Here is a 25,613-nt window from a genome sequence, read left to right as displayed (position 1 = left end):
TAACTATGCTTTGAGGTCAGTGCATTGTAGGGAATAAGCTCAATCTGAAGTCTGCTTATTGGTATTATTGTGGTATGATTAAAATGTTCTGAAAATTTACAAAAAGTACTGATACCCAAACTGCAATCATTTCACAAAGTTCTATATTGAAAACCACAAATATAATTGGCAGCTCTACGGACTTTTTGTTTGCAGAAACATGAAAATAATAACATACCTATGTAAACATATTAAACCATATCATATCGTGATAGCTCAACTATTTATTGAATCTCAGACAAATGCAAATTATGCATAGTTATGCTGGAAAATCCAAAAAGAAGAAAATTGGTCTAAACTGTTCTGTTTCGGTTTTATATATATATATATATATATATATATATATATATATATATATATATATATATATATATATATATACAAACATACATGTAATTCATTCTTATCAAATGGGCATTCAGCTAGCTCTGAGACTGAAGCAGAAATCAAACCGTCTCCATACAGCACTGACAACAGCACTGACAACGTGTGGTGTTCTTACTAGAGTAGGTAACACTGAAAGTTCCAATTTACATTATTGAATAACCAGTTAAACGGACAAACCGTGTATGAAACTGCCTCATAGGCTAATAGTTTGAGACACCTGTTCTAGGAAATAGACTCGCACCAGAAAACCTCTGTGAATTTGCAATGTTTTCAAGATGTTTTAATTGACATGTTTAGACATGCAAAAGAATTAATCAAATTGACCACATCCAGCCATTGCACTTCTTTAATAAATGACTGTTTTTGCTGCTCTATATGTTAAGGGAATAGGAAGGAATCCTTCATTTACGATTTTGGGCAAGCATCTGAGAATTTTTTAGAACCTGCAAACAGTCCTATTTGCATAGTTCATATAAACATTTTTGGGGAAAGTGATGATCACATTTGTTTCTTTTCAGTTGCAATTTACCTGCAGTGTCTTATTTAAAGCCAAACGAGCTTGTCAGTGACATTGACTCAAAGAGCCCTAATTGTTGCCATTGTAACAATCACTAAAAATCTTTCATGGTAAACAGCCAGCTGTGAAAACACTGGCATATGTGTGCATGAATTTGTACCATTCATCTAAAGCACCAAGTACTGTGAGGTCTTTGTGTTCCTGTGTATGTTCGGCTAACATAAAAGTATCATTGAGACAGATTGCAAGATATTTATATCTTCTGTTAAATCTTTGTGGCTTTCAGAAAGAAGGAAATGTCCATTGGACCTTCTCAGCCAGATGTCCATTGGACATTATCAACCAGCTATGAACTCAGCTTCCTGATTCACTAATGACTCGACTGAAGTGGTTTATGCTCCTCTACATATGCAAAAACAACAGATTCTATTGGGCGTTGTGGTTGAATTAATCATTTCAAAGGTCACAATGTATATTGTTATAATTTGCTCTTTGCCAAATGGCTTGTCTTCATGTTTTACAGGTAGACCTGTGATGATTGTAGTAGAATACATGGAAAATGGATCTTTGGATTCTTTTCTGAGGGTGAGTACAGTATAGTACCATTGAAAATAAATTCTATATACTGTACAGTAAATAAACTCTGTTTTCTTAATAACAGAATGAAACTAACAAAAAGGACAAATGCGCCTTAAATCATGTCTATTGAAGTGCTTTTCTGAATATGTTTTTAATCAGAGGTTAGGAAGCTGTCATCTACCTTACAAAATGATTGGAGGGCCACTGGTTGGAATGCTATACAGTTAGCAGAGTGATGTTACCGTTGGTCCCCTGAGTGAGGCCCCTAACCCCAATTTCTCCAGGGACTGGCTGACCTGCTTTCAGTTCTGTGTTGCTTTGGATAAAAGCGTCTGCTAAATAAATAAAATAAATAAATGGTAATAAGTGTGTGAGTCTTTCCTGTCAGAATACTTAATTTGATTTTTTTTTTATTTAAATAACAGCAAACAGCATATTGTCTTATCTGAAAATCTATACTCTTATCCAATATAAAGTAATGTTAATTTGTAAATATTTTATTGACACGATGAGGTTGTTTCCTTTGAGCTCTGAATTGTATGTGATATGGGCCTTAAAGAAAATGTTATATAGCCTTCAAAACAAAAGAAAATTTAAAGGTATCAATCCATAGGCGGAATTTCATGTTTGTACCTGGGCGGACAAATAGCCCATATCCTGCTCATCGCATGTGTTAATGCATGTATGTGATGCACACGCAACCCATGATTTTGTTTACCTATAGGGTGCCAGCATAGAGTAGAGTGTAATGCTGGTTTTGGCAATGAATTGTTCACCCTGCCAATTAATTTCAACTCAGACAACTGGGGGGGGGGGACCCCCCAAACTCCATCCATCCATCCATCCATCCATCCATCCATCCATCTATCTATCTATCTATCTATCTATCTATCTATCTATCTATCTATCTATCTATCTGTCTATCTAAGTTTGTTCGTACAAGAATAGCTTAATGATGTCAGGCTGTCTTGCTGTACTTTTCATCCTCTGCTCATTCATTTATTCACTGCAGATGGTAAAGGACACATACTTGCTGGCATTAGACCAGCTGCTTCCCGATATCCGCAAGCAGGCCCAGATGGACCCCCCACCCCCCCAGTCACTGTTATTTCTGTTCCTGCAGAAGCACGACGCCCAGTTCACGGTGATCCAGCTGGTGGGCATGCTGCGCGGCATCGCCTCGGGCATGAAGCACCTCTCCGACATGGGCTACGTCCACCGGGACCTGGCCGCTCGCAACATCCTGGTCAACAGCAACCTGGTGTGCAAGGTGTCCGATTTCGGGCTGTCGCGGGTGCTGGAGGACGACCCAGAGGCCGCCTACACCACCACGGTGTGTACAGCACGTCTGCCAGGGGAGGGGAGGTGGCACAGGCTCTTGGATCCGCGGTGCAAAGCTCCACTTAAGCTCATTTCTTAGATTTTTGGTTTTGACAAGCGTCTTGAACAGCCCAAATTGAGAAGCACAGTGAAGCAGGCTCATACGCCAGTTGACTTACACCTCACTGTCATATCCATGATATTCTTCCCCACCGTGCCATTTTAAACACTCGTGTCAAAGCTTGGTGACCCCTCGTGCCCGCCCCCCCCCCCCCCCCCCCCACCCCAATAAGGTACTGCTCTCAGAGCAATGCCAACACCAGTCTAACTCTTATTCTATGGTCCATTGCTAGAAGGTTTATTGGATTTCAGGGGCCCAAGGCATTTTCGGGACGACAGATCCGAACATGCAGATGTTCAGGAAGTCTTGAAGGTGGATTTGTGCAGAATCAGAATTGACTGTGTCCCAGTAGGGATAGTGAGAGGCAAAGTCATATTCCATACTTTTAATGACAATGATATTTAATAACAATAGCATGTTTATTGGCATATTCTTTATTACTGGGATGGTGTAAAATCCTTGTCTGGAATCGGTCTGGAAATGAATTCTTAGGGTTTGTTGGAGTTTTTCAACATTCTCTTTAATAGTTTTTTTTTCTCCGTTTTGCTCCTTCACACACAGACTGCGTAACTCCCACAGATTACAGCACAGTGCTGAGTAAATGATATCTCAGGATTTTGACTCTGGCACCAAAGTGATTCTCAGGTTGCAATTTTTAACAAATCACAGATCATTAAAACTGTGAATTTATGACTTAAACCTTACAAGATGATGAATATATGCAATCATCAGTTTAATTCCTGATTGCATTGCAGGTAATTCTAGATTTCACTTTAATTACAAATTGCATAATCATTTCCTTTACGTACTTAGATTAAACCCCTATGCTGCGTCTGTGCTTCCAGTTAAGGCTTCTGCTTAGTTCTGCCTAGTACAAGATCGCCCTCTAGTGTTATTGTGCATATTTTGCTTTTGAAAACGGTACAATCAGCTTTCTTGTGAAATCATCTATAAAATCTAGCCATGAAATGCTTCCGTGACCACAGGGCTGTATTTTATCCTATCTATTAAGCTTTACGACTGTATTAAAACTTCTGTAAAAAGCACCTCGAAGTCAGTAAGTTATAATGAGCTCAGGAATGATGAGCCAGGCAGCTTCCTTGGTGTGTGCAGCCCAGTCTGCAGGCTGGCTGAATGCTGGCCTTGACCACTGTATCAGTGGCAGCTTGAGATGCTCCAGAGATAAATGGTACTGTAAATGGACTGCATTTATATAGCGCTTTTCTACTCCTACGAGTACTCAAAGCGCTTTACATTTCATGCTTCACATTCACCTATTCATACACCAGTGGCAGAGGCTGCCATGCAAGGCGCCAACCTGCTGACTGGGAGCGATTTGGGGTTCAGTGTTTTGCTCAAGGACACTTTGATGGGATCAGGAGGAACCAAGGCTCGAACCTGCAACCCTCCAGTTGCCGAACAATAGCACTATCTCCTGCGCCACCATCTTCCCAATGAGATGCTAGTCATCAGGCTTCTGTCTGCAGCAAGGGGAATACTCTTCCTCAAAGGCAGTCTGCTCGTAAAATGAATGAACTGTTAGTGGGGGAAAGCCGAATTAAATAGAATAATAATTTTCATAAATGAAGGTTGTGAAGCATGGTGTATATTCGGCTATCAGAAATGGTGCTTAAACTTGCTAGCAATCCGACGGCTCCTCTGTAGCTGGGAAAGGTGCAGCACGGTGGGGTGGAGGGGCCACAATTTTATATCACATCTCCAAAGATGTGGGTTCATTGGAAGTATGTTGGCCGTTCCACATAGTCTAGTACTTCCAGTAAACTGGTACCTCCCTTCCTTGCAGTGTGTATGTTTGTGTGTGTGTGTGTGTGTGTGTGTGTCTGTCTGTCTGTCTGTCAGTCATTGTGTTTTTATAATTATTCCATTGTGGGGACCAAATAGTAATAAAAACCTGTAACTTCTTACCATGTGGGGTATCGTATGTCTGGTCCCCACACACAACCTCAATTTTCTAAAAAACTGTGACTGCAATCAAGAAACTAAACATGCCAGAAGTCCTGTACTGCATTTTGTCTGGTTACTTATGGTTAGGGTTAGGGCTGGGTAGGGGTTAAAGTCGTCATGTCGGGATTAGAGTTATGCCCATAAAAATGAATGGAGAGTCGCTATGAAGACTGGAGTGTCCTCTAGTTTCAAATTCACTCGCCATCTCACGTTCGGTCAAAACCAAAAAACGTCTGACGGTGACGTGATACGCAGTGACATCTGACGTCGAACTGATGTCGTGAAATCAAATGTAATATTACACTAGTTTTTCAGTTAAGTAAAGTACCGTGAAGTACTTCTAAAGTAGCGATTCATTTTCCACGTCAGCGGTTTAAATCGTCACACATGTACATCGATTTTTAACCAATTCGTGATTCATTGTTACATGCCTTTGCAAAACTCTATTTTATAAAAATCTGTGACTGCATTGAAAAAACTAAAAATGCAAAAACTCTTGCATTTTGTTTGGTTACTTATGGTTATGGTTAGGGCTGGGTAGGGGTTAAGGTTGTCATAGTTAGCGTTTGCATTTTTCCCATAGAAATGAATGGGCAAGTCCCCAAAAAGATTGCACCACTGTGTGTGTGTGTGTGTGTGTGTGTGTGTGTGTGTGTAGACTGGTATCCTGACCAGGCTGTGCCCTAAGCCCTGAACTACTGTGATTCTGAGTAGATAAGGAACTGTTGAAAATTAATGTGTTCTATTGTGTATTTATACTTGTGTACTTTGGGTATATAGAATTCTAAAATAACTCTGGTTTCAAATAACTGGGAGTATCTACAGTTTGATAAAGGTTTTGTGATTTTTTTTTTCAGGGTGGAAAAATACCCATCCGATGGACATCTCCTGAGGCCATTGCCTACAGGAAGTTCTCATCTGCCAGTGATGCATGGAGCTATGGCATCGTCATGTGGGAAGTGATGTCCTATGGGGAGCGGCCGTACTGGGAGATGTCCAATCAGGATGTGAGCTCTTCTTACTCCTTGAATTTTTTTTACTGCCACCAGGGTCATGGCAGAAACATATCCCTTAACTTTGAATATAAATGACTTAGTACTTACTTACTTAGGTTAGGGTTGAGTAGGGGATAATTATACAGCAATTGGAACACATAAAAAGTTTGCATATAGCTCTCCTCCTAAAAGGATTATACATATATAACATATATATTTTGCTTTGAAATCGAAAGCTATAAATTACTGACTCACTGACCCAGGACACTACAAGGAGGGTCATAGCAGGATGGAAATAATTGAGCAAAAATACTGACTGAAATACTGTTAAATTACCAAACTATTTATTCTTTTGTAAAAGTTATACATTTATTTACGAGGTACTCCTTTACCATGTCGTATGCAGATGATGTAGCCAAGAAAACCGGAGCCTCGTCATTGGCTGGTATCACAGCCTTGGGACACTTGCTTAATTCTGTTAAAAAACAGAAGTGGATGCTGCTGTCTCATCCAGTGTCCTTCCCATCATTCCTCCACAGCCCATAACAATCTGGACTACGAATAAACTAATACAGAGAACGTTCTGAATCCAGTATCCCTAGTTATACCCAGCACTCGCCAAAGCCTTTTAAGTCTGTATTTTGCAGTTGTGACACTGGTAGATTTTGTATGTTTTTAATCTGTTAAGACTGAAATGTTTTTTTACTTTTCCCAGACAGTTATTCAAAGGCTTGCATTTTCAAAGAATATGTGTGTTTGGGGGGGGGGGGGGGGCAGCTTGCTGCTGCACCTGCTGCTTCTCTTGAGTCGGCACTGGACACTAAAAACTCTGCTCTCTACTGGCTGCAACTGATGCGTAAATCATGTTGCAAATGTCTCACATGGATACGTTTTATGTTTACTTTCTAACCTCGGTATGATAAAACAATGCCGCCTATTACCATTATTTGAAAATGATGTATGGATCGATCAGTGTAAGTAAAATGGAGTAGCTTCACCCACCAATGAATATAAAGCATCTTCTATTGAGTACAGCTTTATACTTTATGATATACGACTGAATAATTTACTAAAACAATTCAAGGTGAGTGTGGTTGAATTTCAAACATTTGGTTACATCTCCAGATCTTTAACTGCTTGCCTACCACACTTCCCCGTGGGATTTCAGAGCAGCTCTGTTTTAACAAAAGCCATGGAGACAAGATACATTTAGCAAATGGATCGAGGGCGCCATGAGCCGTGTGTCTATGCCATGGTACTCCAACCGATCGATGCGTTACCTAATGCGATTCTTCTTCTAAGAAGTCCCCAGAGAGCAGGTGGGGTTAAGCAGATGCAGTAATTTTACACTGGAATATGGTAAGACTGTAGATGCTCAGTCTGACGCTGCTGTGTGATCCTGAATCCACTAACCAGGAAAGGGACCTTTCAGTGTTTTTTTATACAGACGGTGAAAAAGAACGATGTCTCTCGTCGACTTAGTGGTTCTTGGAATCACGATCTGGATATTGCAGGATCCATATTTAATCAAATAATTAGGAAGGCGATATTTGAAATTCCATTAAGACACTGCTTCCAGATTTTAAAAGGCACATTTTCAGCGATGAAAATGTCTCAGAATTAATGAGCCCCTGTATCAGTAACACGCCCTTGTAGGATGTCTCTTGTCTTGTGTCCTGTGCTACCTGGGATAGGCTCCTGGCTCTACATAATCCTGCACTGAGCATGCAGATGGATGGATGGATGGATGGATGGAGTATCAACAACATTTATTTGATGGGTAAAATCCATCACTAATCCAAAAACTGCGATCCACACTCTAAGAGTGATTGTGCCATCACATGTGTCTCTGCAGTTCCCTTCAGCCACGTCTTTGTACGTGTGCAGTGGTAACAGACGCCCTCGCATGGTGCAGCAGGCAGGAGTGTTGGTCTTCCGAGCATTTGCCGACCAAAGCCGAACAGAGGATGGCAGACGGGAAAGGAAGCTCTCTGTTGACACTGTCCACACAGGCTGCATGAAGACCCTGCCAGTCTTTAGCTGCCATGTCTTAGCTGAAGGTGTTAGTGCACTTTCCAAGGCCAACAAGACAAATCTGCAATCACTTACGACTGTCCTCTGTAAATTGATGGAGATGGGGAAACTTTCCATGGGTCTTTACACATTCCTGTAAGGTCTGTGAGGAGGTGACAGTCTGTGTGTTGACTGCCGTGCCCTGGGGGCTTGCAGTCTCTGTTCGGCCATGGGCTTGACCGGAATGGTGCCTTTGCAGGTTATCCTGTCCATAGAGGAGGGCTACCGTCTGCCTGCGCCTATGGGCTGTCCCGTAGCTCTGCATCAACTCATGCTGCACTGCTGGAATAAGGAGAGGAGCCTTCGGCCCAAGTTCACCGACGTCGTCAGCTTTCTGGACAAGCTGATCCGTAACCCCAGCAGCCTGCTCATGCTGGTGGAAGATATCCAAAGGTGGGGCTTAGAAGATACAAAAGCTGACCAGCTCTGGTGGGAAAGGAAAATGCTAAACTAAACAGTCTGAGGACTGTTAATAGGCTGCCTCATTCTATTTGTCCTGTAGATTGACACTAAATAGAATCCAAGCTACTTTTTCTGTATCTTACCCTTTCCTTTTTTTTTTAATCAATCTACACAGTTTCCCGGAATCCCCCGGAGATGTCTCCGACTACCCCCTGTTCATCTCTATTAGTGATTGGCTGGACTCAATTAAAATGAGCCAATACAAGAGTTATTTCTTGGCTGCAGGCTACACTACACTGGACTCTGTCTCAAGAATGACCATTGAGTGAGTTCAACAAAGAGATACGAAGGTTACATGTTTTCTAATAGTTATTCAGGGTTGCCACCCCTCACACATCTGGCGTGACGCTCACGGTTTCAGACTCTCACACTCATGAGAAATCTTACGGCAAATCTACATAATTCCATTATAAACTTAACATTAGACACATCAGAAGTGCCGGGGTAGTTTGCAAACCTAACAAACTATTCACAAGGTAATAAAACTGTTACATACATGTAAATGCATGAGCGTGTGTGTGCAGGGACTGCAGACTCGTTTAGAACTGAAAAGCTCACTCCAGCCAGCTGACCAAATTTGGCAACCCTGAGTTAATAATAAATTATTAAACAAACCATTCCTGACATTTCGTCAATACTAGGGGTGTAAAGATACTGTTTGCCCACAGTTTGGTATGTATCACAGTTTTGAGGAAACGGTATATTATCGAACCGTTCGGTACACCGTCTGCTGTTGTATAATGACATTGAAGTTTGAGTCCTTGAGAATAAGGCAACCCCAGTTTTTTGTCATTTTTTTGGAGGGGAAACACCATCTTATATTTGCACCAATACGTACAGGAAAATGACAGGTGTATTGTAATTCCATAGCTCACGTGTGCATATCGAACCACCGGGGGTATACTAAAGGGTTCGATAATATACCATGTACTGTTACACAGTGATGTGACCAAGCTAAATATATGGTTATTTGGAAAAATAAACAGTTCATTGTTTAATTAAAGGGTGATGTGTTTTTAATCTTAAATATAAGGATACAGAAACCTTACCGGCATGATGCCCCCAAAACCGTGATACATACTGAACCGTGAGCAAACGGTATCGTTAGATTCCTAATTAACACTTAAGAAAAATGTTCTCATTTGAATTTGTACGAGAAACGGCTTTTCATTGGTGTGCTGTGTGTTTCAGCATGTGGGTGCCTGTTTGTGCGAGTTTGTTCGTGTTGGGCTTTGTGAGGGCTAGACGCAGATCTGCATGCGTGTCTATACGTGAATGCTACATTCTCTCTCCCTTTCCCTCTTCCAAGGGATGTCAGGCAAATTGGAGTGACGTTAATTGGCCACCAGAGACGGATAGTGAGCAGCATACAGACATTGCGGCTGCAGCTGCTGCATGTCCACGACGACGCATTCCACGTATGAGGCTGCGCTTGAGTCGAGCTGCATCCCGTCTGTCTTTTTCACCCTACAAACTGACATCCTCTGACTTCCGTGAAATGAACTCAACAGTCCAGACTGGGCTTGAACGCAGCTGCATTAGCCAGACAAGGAACAATGACCCTCGTAACATTTGCTGCTCAAAAGGAGATTGTATTTCTTGTTGCAACAAGTGTTTGTGTCTGCAGCAACGGCATTGATATTTAGAATTGTATGGTAGATTTGGGGATGTGATCTACTGCTATTTTCTATGTTTTGTGACCCTGTAGCTGCTATCACAAATGCAAATCAAACTAATGTATTCATTATTTTAAAGTAGAAATCATAATATATTGTTAATTTGTTATATCTTCTTCCCAAGATATACAATATGGTAATACTTGAAAACAGTTGAGTGCCCATTTTTTTAGTACAGACTACTGAATGTTTTCAAATTTTAAGTGTATGATCAATTTACCAATTATTATCTTAACCTGCTATTTAGGTAAGTGAAGTCCTGTATGTGAAACCCTTAGAAAATCTAAATTTTGTTTAGATTTTTTTTTTTTTTAAATTACAGCATTATTTACTTCAGCAATATATGCAGTTGTTTCAAAAGCAAAAGGCGACTTGGGAAAACAGTCCACTTTTGTACTTAACTACAGACTTTAAATGTACAACAGTGTTCACCTCAGGCAATCTGGGACAGCGGGCATCAGGGCCGTGGAAAGGCTACAGTTACGAATGAAACAGCCCCGGGGAGATTAAGATACCTGAATGTTATACACCCTTACCCTGTGCTTTTGGTCAATTCTTTCTTTTGTACTTTGAGGAAGGGATCCATTTGTGAAGAAGGTTAGGAGATCAGAGAAATGGGAAAGAAATATATAATGACAATCAACGTTTGCATGGTGTACAACTCCTCCAGAATGAGAGTGTGCAAGCAGCTAGCCCACCTGCTCCCTCACGCTTACCTGTAAAGCAAAGCGCTTCCACAAACAGGCATAGAGGAGCAGCGATCTACACACACAGCTCAGTCAGGAATTAAAGGGCAAATGCGTTTCCTTGCACGGACGAGCGAATGTCTTCTGATGATGCAACAATTGCCATGTTTACCTGACAAGCGGGCCTCAGGCAGATGTGCTGGCGACAGCCACGTTTTCTGGACAGGCGAAGGCACTCGGCGTATTCCTGCACAGAAGATGTCCGCGACTCACAGAAGTACAGCATCGCTCTCACAGCCGGGAGGCCTAAAGGAACAGGGGATGAGAACCACTGTTTAGCACGCAGTGCTGCTAAGCAAAGGGAGGTCATATTTTGTACAAAGTACAAGTACCTATAATTCTTGTATTTTATTTTTCTATCATTTCCAAGGACACATTTGTCAGGTCCCACAGACTATATATATATATATATATATATACATATATGCCTATTTATGAGAATATTTATTTGCAAATAAAAGCTAGCAGTTCTGGTGGTTACTCTGTAGTGTTTGCTTATATCTAGTGGTTTTGCTGTTTATATTTATTTCCACCAGCAGCTACGTGACGTTTGGGAGCCGTCACACCATCTCATCCATACTACGCACGTCAACAGACTTTTATTTTTCAAAATGGGGAACATCGTTTGCTTGCTTTACCGACTTTTAATATTGTCATAATGAGTTAGTGCATGGGCTTAGTTAACACAGATATGTAGAAGGAAAATGTCTTCTGTCACCTGTTGCAGGTCCAGTAAAGTCCAGTAGCTAAAGAGCGGCGGTAGTAAACTTCCGTGAATTTGCTTGGTTCACATAAAGGACGGTAGATTAAACTATTGGTTTCAGTCCTGGGGGCAGAGAAACAGCAGGGAGGGGCCTGTTTACTTTGGGATATCACTTGTTTCATGGAAGGCGCTGGTAGAAGGACATTGGTAGTTTTCTTGTGTGCATATTATGTTGGCCAATATGTATATGAATCTTGGTTCTCTGGCATGTTTTTATGCGTTGTGGCATTTGTTGTTTCAATGCTTCGCTCTGCCATTCTGTGGTGCTAGAAACCATTGTATATCTGGTAAGCCCTCATGTTGGGTCAGGGAGTGGGTAGGCAGGGCCTGCCAAAGGCATAAGCAAACTAAGTGGCTGCTTAGGGCCCAGCGGCCACCAGGGGGCGCCCCCATCTGATCAGCCTGTCAGAATGGGAAGGAAGATAACTACTGTGTTAATCAAATATTGATTAAGGCCCACAAAAAGGTTTGAATCTGCCCTGTTGTTAATTATCCTGGCTTTTGCTCTGCTATATAATAGACCTCTTTGAGCCCTCCTGGATAAGAGGTTATAGCAGATGTCGTTGTTTTAGACTAATACAGTCCCCCCTACTGTTTATAAACAATGGCTAGGATCTTTCATTCTTTCTTCCCTTTTTGTTTTTTCAACCTTTTTTCCTCTGTTATTTGGCATATTTTTGTCTTATTTACAAAAACCTTAATAAACATCTGTTATTTTCGCACCCTTACCCTGTCTTTGATTTCAATGGCCAGGACCAGCCTATCAGAAAATGACACCCAACAGGTGGCAGTAGTGAGTAGTAGTTTTGTTTTTTGTTCTCCCTGCATTTTTTGCCCTTTCTTTCTTCTGACTTTCTTCCTGTGTCAAGAAAAAGGCCAGAAGTGAAAGAATAGATGAGCATGTAGCAGGACGAGCTGTGGGAGGTGAAGAAGGTGATGGAGATGAACCAGAGCTGAGAAGCCTTGCTCAGGACATGGCTCATTTGAAGCAGGATGCCAGGATGAAGGTGCTATCATACCAGTTAGCCTTCTTCAACAGGAGTTGACTAGTGCCAGTGCTTGGGTGGACTTTACAGCATGGGGCATGACAAACCCCTTCCGTTTACCAGGATGAGCTGAGCAGTAAGTAGGCTAGGGATTGCTGAGAATGTAGTGTTAATGCCTAAAAAGATGGTAGTCTATGTGCTATGTGCTACAACCATCGATTAGTGGAGAGACAATTTGCATCAAACATCCATCTGAGTGCCCGTTCTAACGAAATGACTGCTTTCTGGACCCCCCTGAGGTCTCTTCCAGTCTTCTGTGCCACCATTTAGGTCATGTAGAGTCCCAGAATGTTCACTCTCGGCAGAACACTTGAAATACCCCCTTGTTATGTTCAAGAAGCCAGTTTGAGATACCTTGTGTTTTGTGATATTGTGCATCATCCTGCTGGATGTAGCCATTAGATGATGGGTAACACGTGACCCATAAAATTGTATTATTCTGTTTCCGTCAATGTTCTTGACACATAGGCCACCGGTCTTCCTTGTGGACGTAAGGCAACTCTGTGACCACTTTTAGATGTGCCAATGGTAAGCTTTGCCAGTAAATATATCATAATACTGGAGTAGAGAGCCCTGTTAGCATAGACTTCAGCAAGGTTCTTTGATGTTCATCTTGCTACTGTTACATAATGTTATCTCTGGTAAGTTCATGTAACCCAGGACATGTTTGGGACTAACTTTGCCTGGAATATGGCCATCCTTAGGAATTCTTTTTGCCTTCTGGTGTGGACATTGCCTCAATTTTACTCTGATCTGGTTTCAAACCATCTTTTGAGAGAATGTTACCTAAGCATTTGATTGCCTTATATTTTGCTTTGTTCAAACTAAATTGCCGTTGCTGTCTCCAGGGAGACTAATACAGACTTAGGGCCCTCAATCCAGTTATGTTCCAAATATCAAGAGACGGTCATATTTCCGAACAACCGCAAAATGGTTGTCAGTAACTGGCTCTAATAAAAGATTCTTGTGCCGCCAAGCTAATCATATGTCCCTTTGAATTCATATAAAAAACTGTCCTTCTCATGCTTTATATATTTTTAGAGTTAAAATCCTCCTTAAATTTCTCCAAAATTATTGTTAGACTATTCACATTTCCATTGTGTCTTTGCCGGCTACAAGAAGGAATAGCAAGTATTGCATTTTACCTGGTTTGTTTGCAGTCAGCTGTAGTCAAATCTTTGGTATTGCCATTTCCAGTTCTCAGTACCGCTGTGTTGTAAATCAAATCCAGTTAACAGCCTCAACATCATATGATTATTCATTATAATATTTGTTATTACTTCTCTTGATACACACACACACAAACACAGTGTTCATAGAAAGTCTTGAGACGCGTGCTTAATTCTGCAAAAATGTTGCTAATTAATTAGTTTAAAAACAAAAGTCCATTGACAAGCAATGTTTAATGTATCTGCACGTCTACTGCACATTCTTTTATTGTCAATTTTTTTGACTGATTCATTCATTTCTGTTGTTGCTATTTTGCTATTAATTACAATTGTAGTCAATGGTTCACAAAGAGATACTAAACACAAATGTTTGGTGTTTTATGTTACTGCAAAGGTGTTACTAATTAAAAAGCAGCCAATGATGAAACTGCTTGTCAATGAACTCATAAAAGCTCTTTTAGATTTATAACTTTTCAATTTATTACGACTTGAAATGAATGTTTGACTTAATACACCTTGTACTGGCCTCCCTGCAGGTCCTGAGTGCCACTGTCCAGTCAGCTTACACATTTGCCCAAATAACTCCAGACAGAATTGACGTTCACTTGAGTAATTTCTTCACTTTGCCTTTGCTTCACTTATTTACTTTCCTTCACTTGTAACTTTAAACATCTCTATCTAAACTTTAAACTTCACTTGTAACACTGCAAAATCGGGAAAATACAGGAAGATTACAAACATGTAACAGTAAACATACATATGGCACACATACCACTTAGAAAACTTCTAAATGTGTTAGCTTAGCTCAGATGACGTGCACCTTAGAATATGTAATAAACAACCTGAAATACTCTACAACCTTAAAATAAACCACCTCCTATGTCGCTATAATGATAAGCCACAAATAAACAACGTGTCGAGCAGGTTGTACACCAATGAATGCGACTCGATTGAGAACACGTCACTGCATGGCTGTCATATTGCAACACACTAACAAAATGGCAACTACTGTACTTCCTGTCTTAACAGGTTACATTACAGTAAGGCACCACTAGGTGGCGCCTGACCACGTAACACTCCCTGCCTAGGGTTGTTAAAGGAACCCCACATCATGTGCACCGTTTTGATTTCAAGAGTCGTCCAGGGAAAGGAGAAGAATTACTTCTGTGACAGTTTTTAAGTAAACCCTTGGTTTGACATCCTTGAACACTCACTTCGGCAGTCCGCACCAATCCATCTCGGCTTAATGGGACCTTTGTGAAGACCATGTCTCGTAACTTGAGATTAGGCCCCTTGTTCATACAGTTGTGCCTTCTGGCACCAACTGCTCCAAGAAATGTCCACCGAGTTCTGCACTTGGTTCTGTTCCTCTCTGAGAAGCTCCTCCCTACTAAAGTCCCTGGGTGGAGATGAGAAAGTTCCAGTTGTCTGGCTCAAGAGGATCAGGGGGGTGAGGATGACGGGCGATTCGGGTTCAGATGACACAGGAACTAGAGGCCTTGCATTCATGACGGCACTAACTTCAGCCATAAGAGTCGTCATCAGTCAGGCGTGATTCCCCTTCAAGAAGCATGCAGTCCACGATGCAAAGAGTGGCACCAATCATACATTCCCAAACACATGGGAAGAATGTGGTGGGTTAACCCTTAGGGCCTGACAAACGTGAAATGCATTGATTTTTACACTCATTAATCTCAGGTTCATAACTTCAGATAAGTATAACACACAGATATTAATCACATTTCATTGGAATTCAGAGAACTTACCCGATCTTCCAAGTTGCAACATTGAGCACTAAAGTATTCCAGAGTAATCCAGTGTGCAATGAGGCATATATTTTAAACATTTTCAACCAAAATGCACCCCTAATAATCCATGAAGTATCAATATTATTCACATTAGACGGAAAACAAAACGCATATTCACTTCTGCAATGATCCACTTATTAACCTTCTGGGGGAAAAAATATTTATTTTATTTGTTTAAGCCTATAAATTAAGGGATACAAAAACACTCAAAAACGGGCTGGAGTTCTACTAGAATTATAAACAAAATGCAACATTCTATTTATTAGGAATTCAGTTACCTGATATTTCTGTAATTTTTATTCATAAAAGTTTGAATATGTATGTTTGATGTCGAGCTCCATCAAAATAATTGAAACAGAACATGCCCATCATGTAAATACAATGACATTCTACAGCGTTGTACCTAATAAAAAATATAAAAACTTTTTCTGGCATACCATCTAAATAAATGAATGTGATGTCTGATGGTTTTTTTGGAGACGTGGTAACCCCAAGATTTTACTTGGTCTTCAGATTCACCAACTGTGATCTTTTGGGATTTTTTGCCTTTCTTATGATCCTCCTCACTGTACATGGGGGTAAAATAAACTTGGGTCCTCTTCCAGGCAGGTTTGTAACAGTTCCAGTTGTTGTCCACATTTTTATTCCCCTAACAGTAGAAATTTCATACCCATTCCCTGACTTATGAAGGTCAACACACTTCTCCCTCATTAGTTTCATATGTTCTCTTTTCTTTGCCATGTTGAAGGATGACTAAGAGAATTTGGGATCTATGTCACCTCATGTTTGTACCCCAGTTAATCAGGAAGTCATGGATTACAGCTTGAAGGTTCCTTTTCACTCCAATCAACTCAAAGATGTACAATTTACAGGGGAAACATGCTTCAGTTACATTGTGTCCACTATAATTCCCAGGGGTGCCAATAATTGTGGAGGAGCTGTACATGCCTCACATAGGTGACAGTCTGGGAAAGGTTCTTGGTTGTTGCCTAGAACACAGCAACAAATACACTTAAACTTGAATAAGTTTAAACTCAAATAAGCTCTGTACATACAGACCCAGAGACTAGATACAAACCCACCACAGACACAGGAAGAACATGTAAGCCCTGCACACACAGAACCGCAGGCACACTGTTGTGAATTCTTTCGATTTGAGACTCTTGTTCTGATAATTGTATTGATTCGTTATGGCAGCATTTGTTAATTAGAGGCTGTCGGGTAAAACGGAGGTTGTCGGGTAGAACGGAGGTTATCAGGTAAACGAAGGTTGTCAGGTAAACGAAGGTTGCCATTTTCTTTCTATCTCTCTGCCTACAGCGCTGAGCTGAAGCAGAAGTCACTGCTGATGTAAGTATTTAATGTTCGAATTATATGAATGTTACGCGATTGCCTGTGCGATGTTTACATGGGTTATAAAGTTGTATAAGCGCTAGTCGCGAGTTCGCCTGGTGAGTAAATATAACCCGGCTGCGTTCGACGGTTGGACGCATTTAGTGTTAATTATGCCGATGTCCGAATGAATGGCTGAATTTGTTAATGATTGTATAAGCTAAGGCCACTTAAAAAAAATTGGTTCTCGTCCCCGCCCGACCCGCCGAAATGCCTCCGACCCGAATTATTATTTTTTTTTTAATTTCGTAAAAATCGCATGGAAAATGCCCAAGAATGACGAAATTTGAATTTCCCGCGCATTCCACATCGACGATTGATCCACATTGTGTAATCCTAGTCTTGGAATGGTTTCATGAACCTAAATTTGTCTCTACCTGAGATGGGCTGGTGCAAAGATTTAAATCTGGGGAAGTGATGTGGTACATGTTCTTAAGTACTTGTTTGCATTTCCTTGTTCAACCATTCATGTTCCTGTATTTTGTAAATTCCTCGTGTTTTAACATTTTTTAATACACTTTCTTTCTAGATATATATTTTTAAATCTTTGTTGTTCATTTAGAATGGGAATGACAAACAGAATATTGGTTTCAAATAGTATCATTTTTATATTCACGAATGAAACATCAGCATAAAGTATCCAAATCCATAGTTGGGAAGGCATTTATGAGATACACATGGATCAAGGAATTTACATTCTTGTATTTTCTTACATTTAATATATTTGAAACGCAACAAACGAAGAACTGAGGAGGCATACTAAGTAGGTCTGCTCTCTTCGGTATGTATTTTCAAATATGTATTGTCTTACATATTTGAAAGTCCAAACAGTCAATCAAAATTTGTAAAAAAAAAAAAAATAATCCCGCCCGCCCGACCCACCCCCTCCAAACAAAAGGACGAGAACCAATTTTTTTTTAGTGGCCTAATGGATATAGGCTGTTCATATTGGTACTGCATAGTTCTAATTATAGTGATTTGTGCTTCAGTGCTGAATGTATTGTTGTAACAGTGCCATATGCCTCAATGTCTTTATTCTGTTTGTTTATTATGGAGAATTCTGTCTTCAGTTCAGTCCACGCGTCAATCCTGTCCCTTGAGTGCTCCATCTTGTATGTGGGAATTGTAACCTGCTATGTAGTAAAGTTCTTAACTCTGCCTAACACTCAGTGTTCTCTGACCGGAGCCCTCCAGCGGTCAATCATATCACACACCGGCATCAGGGGGTAGAATTCCCCAACACACACAGAGACAAGATACAAAACACCAGCCACTGGAGGTGAAAGGCTGTGCTGCTGTTTATTGTCCCCGTGTGTCATGCTTCATTTAAAAGTATTTACCTTCTGTTTCACAACTGGCTTTACAAGACTAATTATGAGACTTTACATCACTCTGACACAATGAAGTGTAGAGTCAGTCTTGTAACCTTTTTTGTCACTTGAATTAACATGAGTGACATAACACAATTTTCTGTCAGCCTTAATCTATGACAGTCGACATAGGTGATATGTCAACTTGACACAGGAGTTGCCAATGTCAATATTTATGACAGCTACAAAAGTTGGAACAGACCTTTAAAACTGCTTTTGTCAAATCGTCACATATATATTTAATTAGTATTATTCAACTGCTTGGTCTGGATTAGTACTTTCTGAACATTATCTTTTCACCTCTGGAGATTTTGTCTCAAAATTTGATTCCTTCCAGATCTTCACCCCACCTCTGTAACTGTTGAAGAATATTAGTCAAGTACTTTTTGAGTTATCACTCTAACGAGATAAGTGTCTGTGGCGGGCTGGTCACAAACCCATATTAATTCCCATTCCCGGGAATACAATAAGGACGATCATAAATTAATATTAGCAGTACCAATGTAGTACACTAGGTGGTAGCAATTCTCTACAATCATATACAGTATGCTTGAAATACTTAAGTATGTTCCGCATTGGGTTTCCCCAGAAAGTGAGGGGAGAGAGAATAAAGAATTGAGAAATGAAATGGTAGGACACAGGAAATATTTTGGTAGAATATTTATTTAAATTTTGATACGGCACTTTCTAAAATATGAAAAGTACATAAATATGTTTTAAGGGTATATATTCTTTTATATATATGTATATTTAGGCAATAGCATGAAAAATGCAAGAGGATATCACATCGCATGAGTTAAACAACCTCATTTTGGCTGCTGCCATTTACATCCTTGTCCTGCACTGGTTGCAGGTTGGTTATTGCTCTGTGTTACTACCCAATGTTATCTTACTGTTGTGATTTACATTATTTTAATTTAATGTGACCAGTTATATCGATACCAATTTCTTGTCCTCAGGCAGTACATGGCAAAGAAAGCTGGTTTTGGTTCTTTCAACCATTATCCAAATTCATAGCAAAACACTTTATTGTTGTTTTGGGCATTAAACATTACTGTACTGTATATGCATATGCAGTTAGACATACTAGTCATAGAATCTTAAACACCGTCTTATATTTTCTTATATGTAGGCCAACACGGTACTTAGATTCAGTTAGATTACACACTTAGTTTCAGCATCAATGCATCAGCTGGAAGTACATAAATCTCATGCAGTACATGCTTTATGGAAGCAGGCAAGGACCCTGCATTTATCCAGAGCTTGATTAATTCACTCACCAGAATGAAGAGATGATGTTTTTGTACTTGGGTGTTTCGCTGTTAATCCAGCTGCTCTGCTCCCTGCTGAAGATTACCGGAAGCCTCATGGGTCATTAATGTAAAGTGATTCATAAGATGCTGAAACCTAGAACTCATTTGGAGAAAAACCCCATTTGATCTCACTCCATACCTTTGGGTTGTACCAAGATCATGTAGCTCTATGGAAACTGAGAAGTTTTCTCACCAGTGCTGGACAACTGATACAACACAGAGTTAGTAATGAATTAGATGTTTGATTGGTACCATTCAGTTGCCTTTCTTTCTCTGCTTATGTGCACATCCAGCCTCACACAGGATTACATGATGAAGCATCACAAGGAAACGCAGAGGCCGGTGCTGTAGCAAAGGAAGCAGCTCTCTCTCCAGTTCCCTTTAAGCCTGACCCCTGATGATGGATTAATCTCCTCCACCTCTCTCCATAAATGACGTCCTTCTGTTGTAGCAGGGAATTGATCCACAGGAGCAGAATATATATAGAAGTGATAGATGTGAAATGGTGATGGATGACCTGTTTTGTCCTAACCCTCACCTGATTGGTGAAGGACTATATCTTGCAGGTGAATGCAAAGGAGGGACCCCTGCATAGCCTGCAACCCGGAGACTGGGTGGCGGTCAAAGATTTCCAAAGGCCCAGCTGGATCCATGCCAGCCATTGGCGTACGACGTCTGGGCATCACAAAGCAGGCCGAGAAGCAGACGCATGCCAGAGTAAAAGGGAGATGATATCATGATAGAGCCCCTGGTGCCAGAATGCCCTCGACCCCTTGCCAAGCATGGCTACCCTGGGAACTGGGCTGAGGGAGCAAAGGCATTGATCCATATAGTGCTGATTTCTGGCATATTAGTATTCATACCTGAGTTATGATTGTATGAAATGTATCTCCCAGCCCCCTCACCTCCCCCATCATCAAAGCAGCCTCAAACTTTTTAGAAAATAGAAGAAATTATTACTAGTTTTTATTGTGTTACTCTTAATTTGCACATGTTCTAATGTTAAATTGTGTTTTTTGTTCTAAGCCAAAGTACACTTGCTACCCAGATAAACAGCTTTAAACATTTCTTTGGACTGCCTAAGACAGTACTGTGCCGTAGTCAGTCACCCAGAGAACCCCACAGCAAATTCCCCCCAGCAAGGTGAAAGACGCTCAACCAGCACTGAACCCACCAAGACTAATTACTGTGGCATTAGTCAATGCATTTTACTATATCTGGGGTTTTATACTATTGCCCTCAGCACTATCACAGTGGCTTAAAAAGAAATCTGTTAAATCAAAGGTAGTACTACTTCATGCAAACATCCAACACCATACAGGAGAGTGATCGGTTCCAGGAGCTACACAGCAAAGAGTGTTCGGTTATTGGAGATCGTTCCTGGTGAAGATTCTCGCTTCAGTAATAATTGTGTTTATTGCTTTATGTTGCAGGATGACGTGTTTTATTGCTTTGCTTCGTGATATGATTGTTTGACTAGTATCTGGTCGATATGTTCAAGTACTCAGCACTGGTAATGGTGAAGAGGATGGATCCTGCCGTGCAGGGAGCACGATGTTTTCCATACATTCAGGCAAAGGAATTACTGAGCAAAGATGGTGTGTAGGATGAATGCATTTAACTGTGTCAGAGGGGGGATAGAGGATGAAATTTGTAAAGGAAGGCATATTAACACAGATTCCATGCATCACTGCTGTGGACCTACAGACCTAAAGGACAGTGCTGTAAATGGACTTTTCTAATAGTGTCTTTTGCTGTCTTATAGCTGTGGCCCTGAGAAGTAGTGGGTCACTTTCCTTCCCTGTTCTGAGTAACCGTCCTCCCTTTTTAATATATCTGGAGGAGCACCTCCTAGACTCAGGCTAAGTGCGATGCCAGGCCTGAGTCTAGGAGGATGTTCTGTAGCATCCTAGAGATGATGTAATCCACTCCGCTTGTCCGCTTGAGCCCTGTATCTGCCCCAAACAAATTGTTTGCTTTTGCTCACAACGCCTCAACCGTAGTGGATGTGCATGTGGGCCTTGTTTAAACAGTGTGGGATTTTTGCTTCTCCTTACGCTTTAGTTCTCTTTATATACAAAACAAGTTTCCAGTCTTAAATTTCTACAACAAAATAACAAGTAGTACAACACCATAACAGGGTAGAATAAATGTTGTGACTAACAATTAATACATAAATAGTTTAATATTAATAATAAGTGTCCAGTGATAGTCTGGGGGGGGGGGGGGTGTCAGGAACAGGTAGGGAATCAGGCGGTGAGCAGCAGGTCCAAGCTGGGCCATCTCCTACTTTAACATGAAATTAGGGACGTGGTATTTAGAAGCTGAGAGTGCTTGTGCATGACTGCCAAATGCGTATGTCCATAGAGCAAGAGAGGCTCTACAGCTGTGACAGAACATTACAGTGCAGACGGTACAGCTTCAGACCTGAGCAAAGGTCTTAGAGCAGACAATGCAGCTGCTACACGGAAAGTGACGCGGGCCGGATGGAAATTATCAGGGGGACATGCCAAATGCAGCCCTGCAGCATAAATTCATACCACCAATCATGGGATTCTCCACTTGTTCCCTCACCTTTCTACGGACTTTTGTCCCTATACTTCCATTTCAGGGGATAATATCTTCAGTATTTCCCTGGAAATGCCAGCAAAATTCCGGATATGCGACGTGTTGATAATCTGAACCTTCATCCATCCATTCTTTTTCCAAACCGCCTATCCTACTGGGTCACGGGGGATCTGGAGCCTATCCCAGAAGCAATGGGCATGAGGCAGGGAATAACACAGGATGGGGGGCCAGCCCATCTCCGAACCTTCATTTAACTATCAAATAACAAAGGTTGTGTAGAGCAGTATACTAGGATCTAAGATTATTTAAATCTAACCTCTGGTGTGAAAAAACACACAATAGATTCCACCATGTCGTTCATTTAACAAAAATGAAGCAAAAATGGGGAAGCCGTTTGTGAAAAACTAAGTACACCCCATGATTGAATCGTTTGTAGAACCACCTTTAGCAGTAATAATGAAGTAATAATTTTCTATATGACTTTATCAGTCTCTCACATTGTTGCACAGGTCTTTTAAGGTCCCGCCACAGCATTTCAATCAGGATGAGGTCTGGACTTTGACTGGACCAATGCAACACCTTAATTCTTTAGATGCTGCTCTGCATGTTTGCTGCCATGTTCTCTTTAGAGAGAAGATGCTTTCTCCTGGCAATCCTTCAAACAAGCCATACATGTTCAGTCTTTCTCTAATTGTATGTATGGTCATGAACTTTAACATTTAACATATTAACTGCAGCCTGCAGTCTGAGATGTAGCTCTTGCGTTTTTTGCACAATCTGACCTTGGGGTGGGTTTGCTGGGACATCCACTCCTGGCAAACTGTCTGGAATGTTAACCACTTGTGAATAATCTTTCTAACTGTAGAATAATGGATTTCAAATTGTTTGGAAATGGTCTTATAACCCTTCGCAGATTTACGGGCAGCAATAGTTGGATCTCTCAGATCATTGCTGATGTCTTTCCTCCTTTTCATAGTGTGAACACACCCCTCAGCAAACTACCAAAACTTCTGCTTTTAAACATACAGGTGGTCACACTTGCTGATGATCAATTAGTTAAGTGCATTTCATTAGCAACACCTGTCTGCTACTAACCCTCTTAATTCCCATGGAAGTAGTAAGGGTGTACTTAATTTTTCACAAATGGCTTCTGCATTTTGATTTGGTTTATGTTAAATAATGACACTGTGTAATATGTCATGTCTTGTTGTTCATTTGAGGTTGTATTTAACAAATTTTAAGACCTGCTAAGGACCAGATGATTTTTTTATTGCCCTGATACATGAAACCTTAGAATTAACAGTACTTTCTTCATTGCATGACTGTATGTTTATAAAGGGGCTCTGCATTTCATTGTCTCATTTGAAGTTACAGAAGACCAAGTAGATAAACACAGAAAGTACATGAAGACATAAATTCTTAGAATTGATGCTTCATGAATGAGCTGGGAGTTACTGGAGATAGTGAAAGTACAGATCATTGTCATTTTTTTAAACATATAATCACTTTTGTCGTTAATTATTGACTTTAACAGGTGAACTTTCATCTCATTGAAACTAAGTCAATAAGGCAATAAATGCATCATAATTCATGATACATTCACAAGCCTACATTACATTTTGTGTCAGTGTTCACAGCCGTATCTCAGGAAAAGTACCTCAGTTGAAGAATCACCAAGCAATTATTTTTTGTGTCTCTCTGGAGAGCTTTTGGAATAATTGCAGAGAAACGCTCCATGCCCAGGAGAAGAAAAGTAAACAGGCGAGAGTTAATGACGTTCGTTTCCGTCATGGAACCGGTCAACCAGGCTTAAGGAGAACATCGGGGATATCACAGCAGAGTGATTCGGCACCCAGCGGACTTTACGTGACTGGTCACAACATCGGACATATCACAGCAGAGTGATTCTTTACCCAGCAGATTTTACGGGACTGGTGAGAGAAATTGGCAACAGTAAACAAACATTTTACGAAGGATCATTTTATTCCGGAGTTCTGCATTTACCTGTTAATTATGGCCAAAATGGCAGTGCAGCTACTGGGCTTCTTCCTGGGTCTTCTGGGCCTGCTGGGAATGGTGGTCACCACACTGCTGCCGCAGTGGCGACGACGGGCTTACATTGGCTCCAACATCATCACGGCTACAGGTTACATGAAGGGGCTGTGGATGGAGTGTGTGTGGCACAGCACGGGCATTTACCAGTGCCAGACCCACCGCTCCCTGCTGGCACTGCCCCAGGACCTGCAGGCAGCGCGGGCACTCATGATCATCTCCTGTGTCGCCTCCATTCTGGCACTTGCCGTCGCCACGGTGGGCATGGAGTGCACCCGCTTCGCCCCACACTCCCGCAACAAGAACGCCCTGGCCGTCTTCGGTGGCATCGGCTTTATCGCCGCCGGCCTTCTCTGCCTGGTCACCGTGTCCTGGACCACTAACGACGTCATCCGACAATTCTACATCCCCCAGCTGCCCAGCATCATGAAGTACGAGATCGGGCAGGCTGTCTACCTGGGCTTTATCTCAGCCTTGCTGAGTATTGCTGGGGGGGTCACACTGTGTCTGTGCAGTGGGTCATTCCTGGAACGTAGACCCCGCATCCCACAAGCCCCTGCAGCGGTCGTGCGGCGAGCACCTCAGGCATATCAACACCCCACTGTCCATAAGCGCCTTCATTCTCCTGTCCACTTCTCGGGCGCCAGTGAAGGATATAGGGTTGGTGACTATGTGTGAAAAACGTCCCATAGACTATTTAATGGACACACTCATTGCTTAAGTGTTTATTCACGCCGAGAAACTCACCACAGAAAGAAATCAGTGTCAAGGAGTTCTGCCACGTGTTTTCTGGTACTTTTCAATGCATTTCAGAGTCTTTGAATTGTAACATTCATCCTTTTTTACTTATGTACAGCAGTGATATTCATCTGACCGAAATACAGAGCAGTATACAACACTGTAATTTCACTCTCACTCTGGTTTTGCATTTCTATAGCACCGTTTTAGGTCTCTTCAAAAAGATGTAACTGATAAATGTAGATCATATACACAATATACAATAAAAACTATAATTTTGAGATTCAGTTAAAATACAGTACAGATTATAAAAGATGGCATCCATCCATCCATCCATTTTCCAAATGCTTATCCTGGACAGGAGCATGACCATGGATTTAAAAAAATATATATTAGAAACACATACATGTTGGTGTAAAATACTTTTACTTTAGTTTTACATACAATATGAATATTTAAAATAACTCATTTACTTTTAAAAAGGCAATATTTTTTTAATGCTGAATATAGGGGG

The 25,613-nt window shown here is 41.0% G+C and overlaps 2 protein-coding genes across 4 annotated transcripts in view; both read left to right on the top strand.

Annotated features, from left to right (window-relative positions):
• LOC125724507 (ephrin type-A receptor 3-like) overlaps positions 1–13,230 on the top strand; it is a 431,178-nt gene extending 417,948 nt beyond the window's left edge. The window contains exons 12-17 of one of the 2 annotated variants that reach the window (XM_049001233.1): positions 1,467–1,528; positions 2,646–2,855; positions 5,786–5,935; positions 8,196–8,389; positions 8,574–8,723; positions 9,768–13,230. In XM_049001233.1, coding sequence (XP_048857190.1) covers positions 1,467–1,528; positions 2,646–2,855; positions 5,786–5,935; positions 8,196–8,389; positions 8,574–8,723; positions 9,768–9,882 — 881 coding nt within the window. In that variant the 3' untranslated portion in view covers positions 9,883–13,230. The remainder of the gene's footprint in view (positions 1–1,466; positions 1,529–2,645; positions 2,856–5,785; positions 5,936–8,195; positions 8,390–8,573; positions 8,724–9,767) is intronic. The other variant, XM_049001234.1, reaches the window with a different exon arrangement.
• A 2,904-nt stretch (positions 13,231–16,134) lies between these two features.
• Positions 16,135–25,380, top strand: LOC125724521 (claudin-14-like). Of its 2 annotated transcripts, none has more exons than XM_049001260.1 (2): positions 16,135–17,016; positions 20,308–25,380. In XM_049001260.1, the coding sequence occupies exon 2, from the start codon at positions 24,323–24,325 to the stop codon at positions 25,037–25,039; it is 717 nt and encodes a 238-aa protein (XP_048857217.1). In that variant the 5' UTR covers positions 16,135–17,016; positions 20,308–24,322; the 3' UTR covers positions 25,040–25,380. The 2 variants fall into 2 exon arrangements, with proteins under 2 accessions (XP_048857217.1, XP_048857216.1); XM_049001259.1 differs by having other exon boundaries at positions 20,293–25,380.
• Positions 25,381–25,613: the final 233 nt, after the last annotated feature.

This window comes from Brienomyrus brachyistius, unplaced genomic scaffold (genome assembly GCF_023856365.1).
Source record: "Brienomyrus brachyistius isolate T26 unplaced genomic scaffold, BBRACH_0.4 scaffold57, whole genome shotgun sequence".
Lineage (NCBI taxonomy): Eukaryota > Metazoa > Chordata > Actinopteri > Osteoglossiformes > Mormyridae > Brienomyrus > Brienomyrus brachyistius.
The sequence above is the reverse complement of the archived record's forward strand: the minus strand, read 5'-3'. Positions and strand labels throughout refer to the sequence as shown.

Coding starts and splice junctions, on each gene's coding strand:
- LOC125724521 (XM_049001260.1), top strand. CDS start 24,323: ATGGCCAAAATGGCAGTGCAGCTACTGGGCTTCTTCCTGGGTCTTCTG.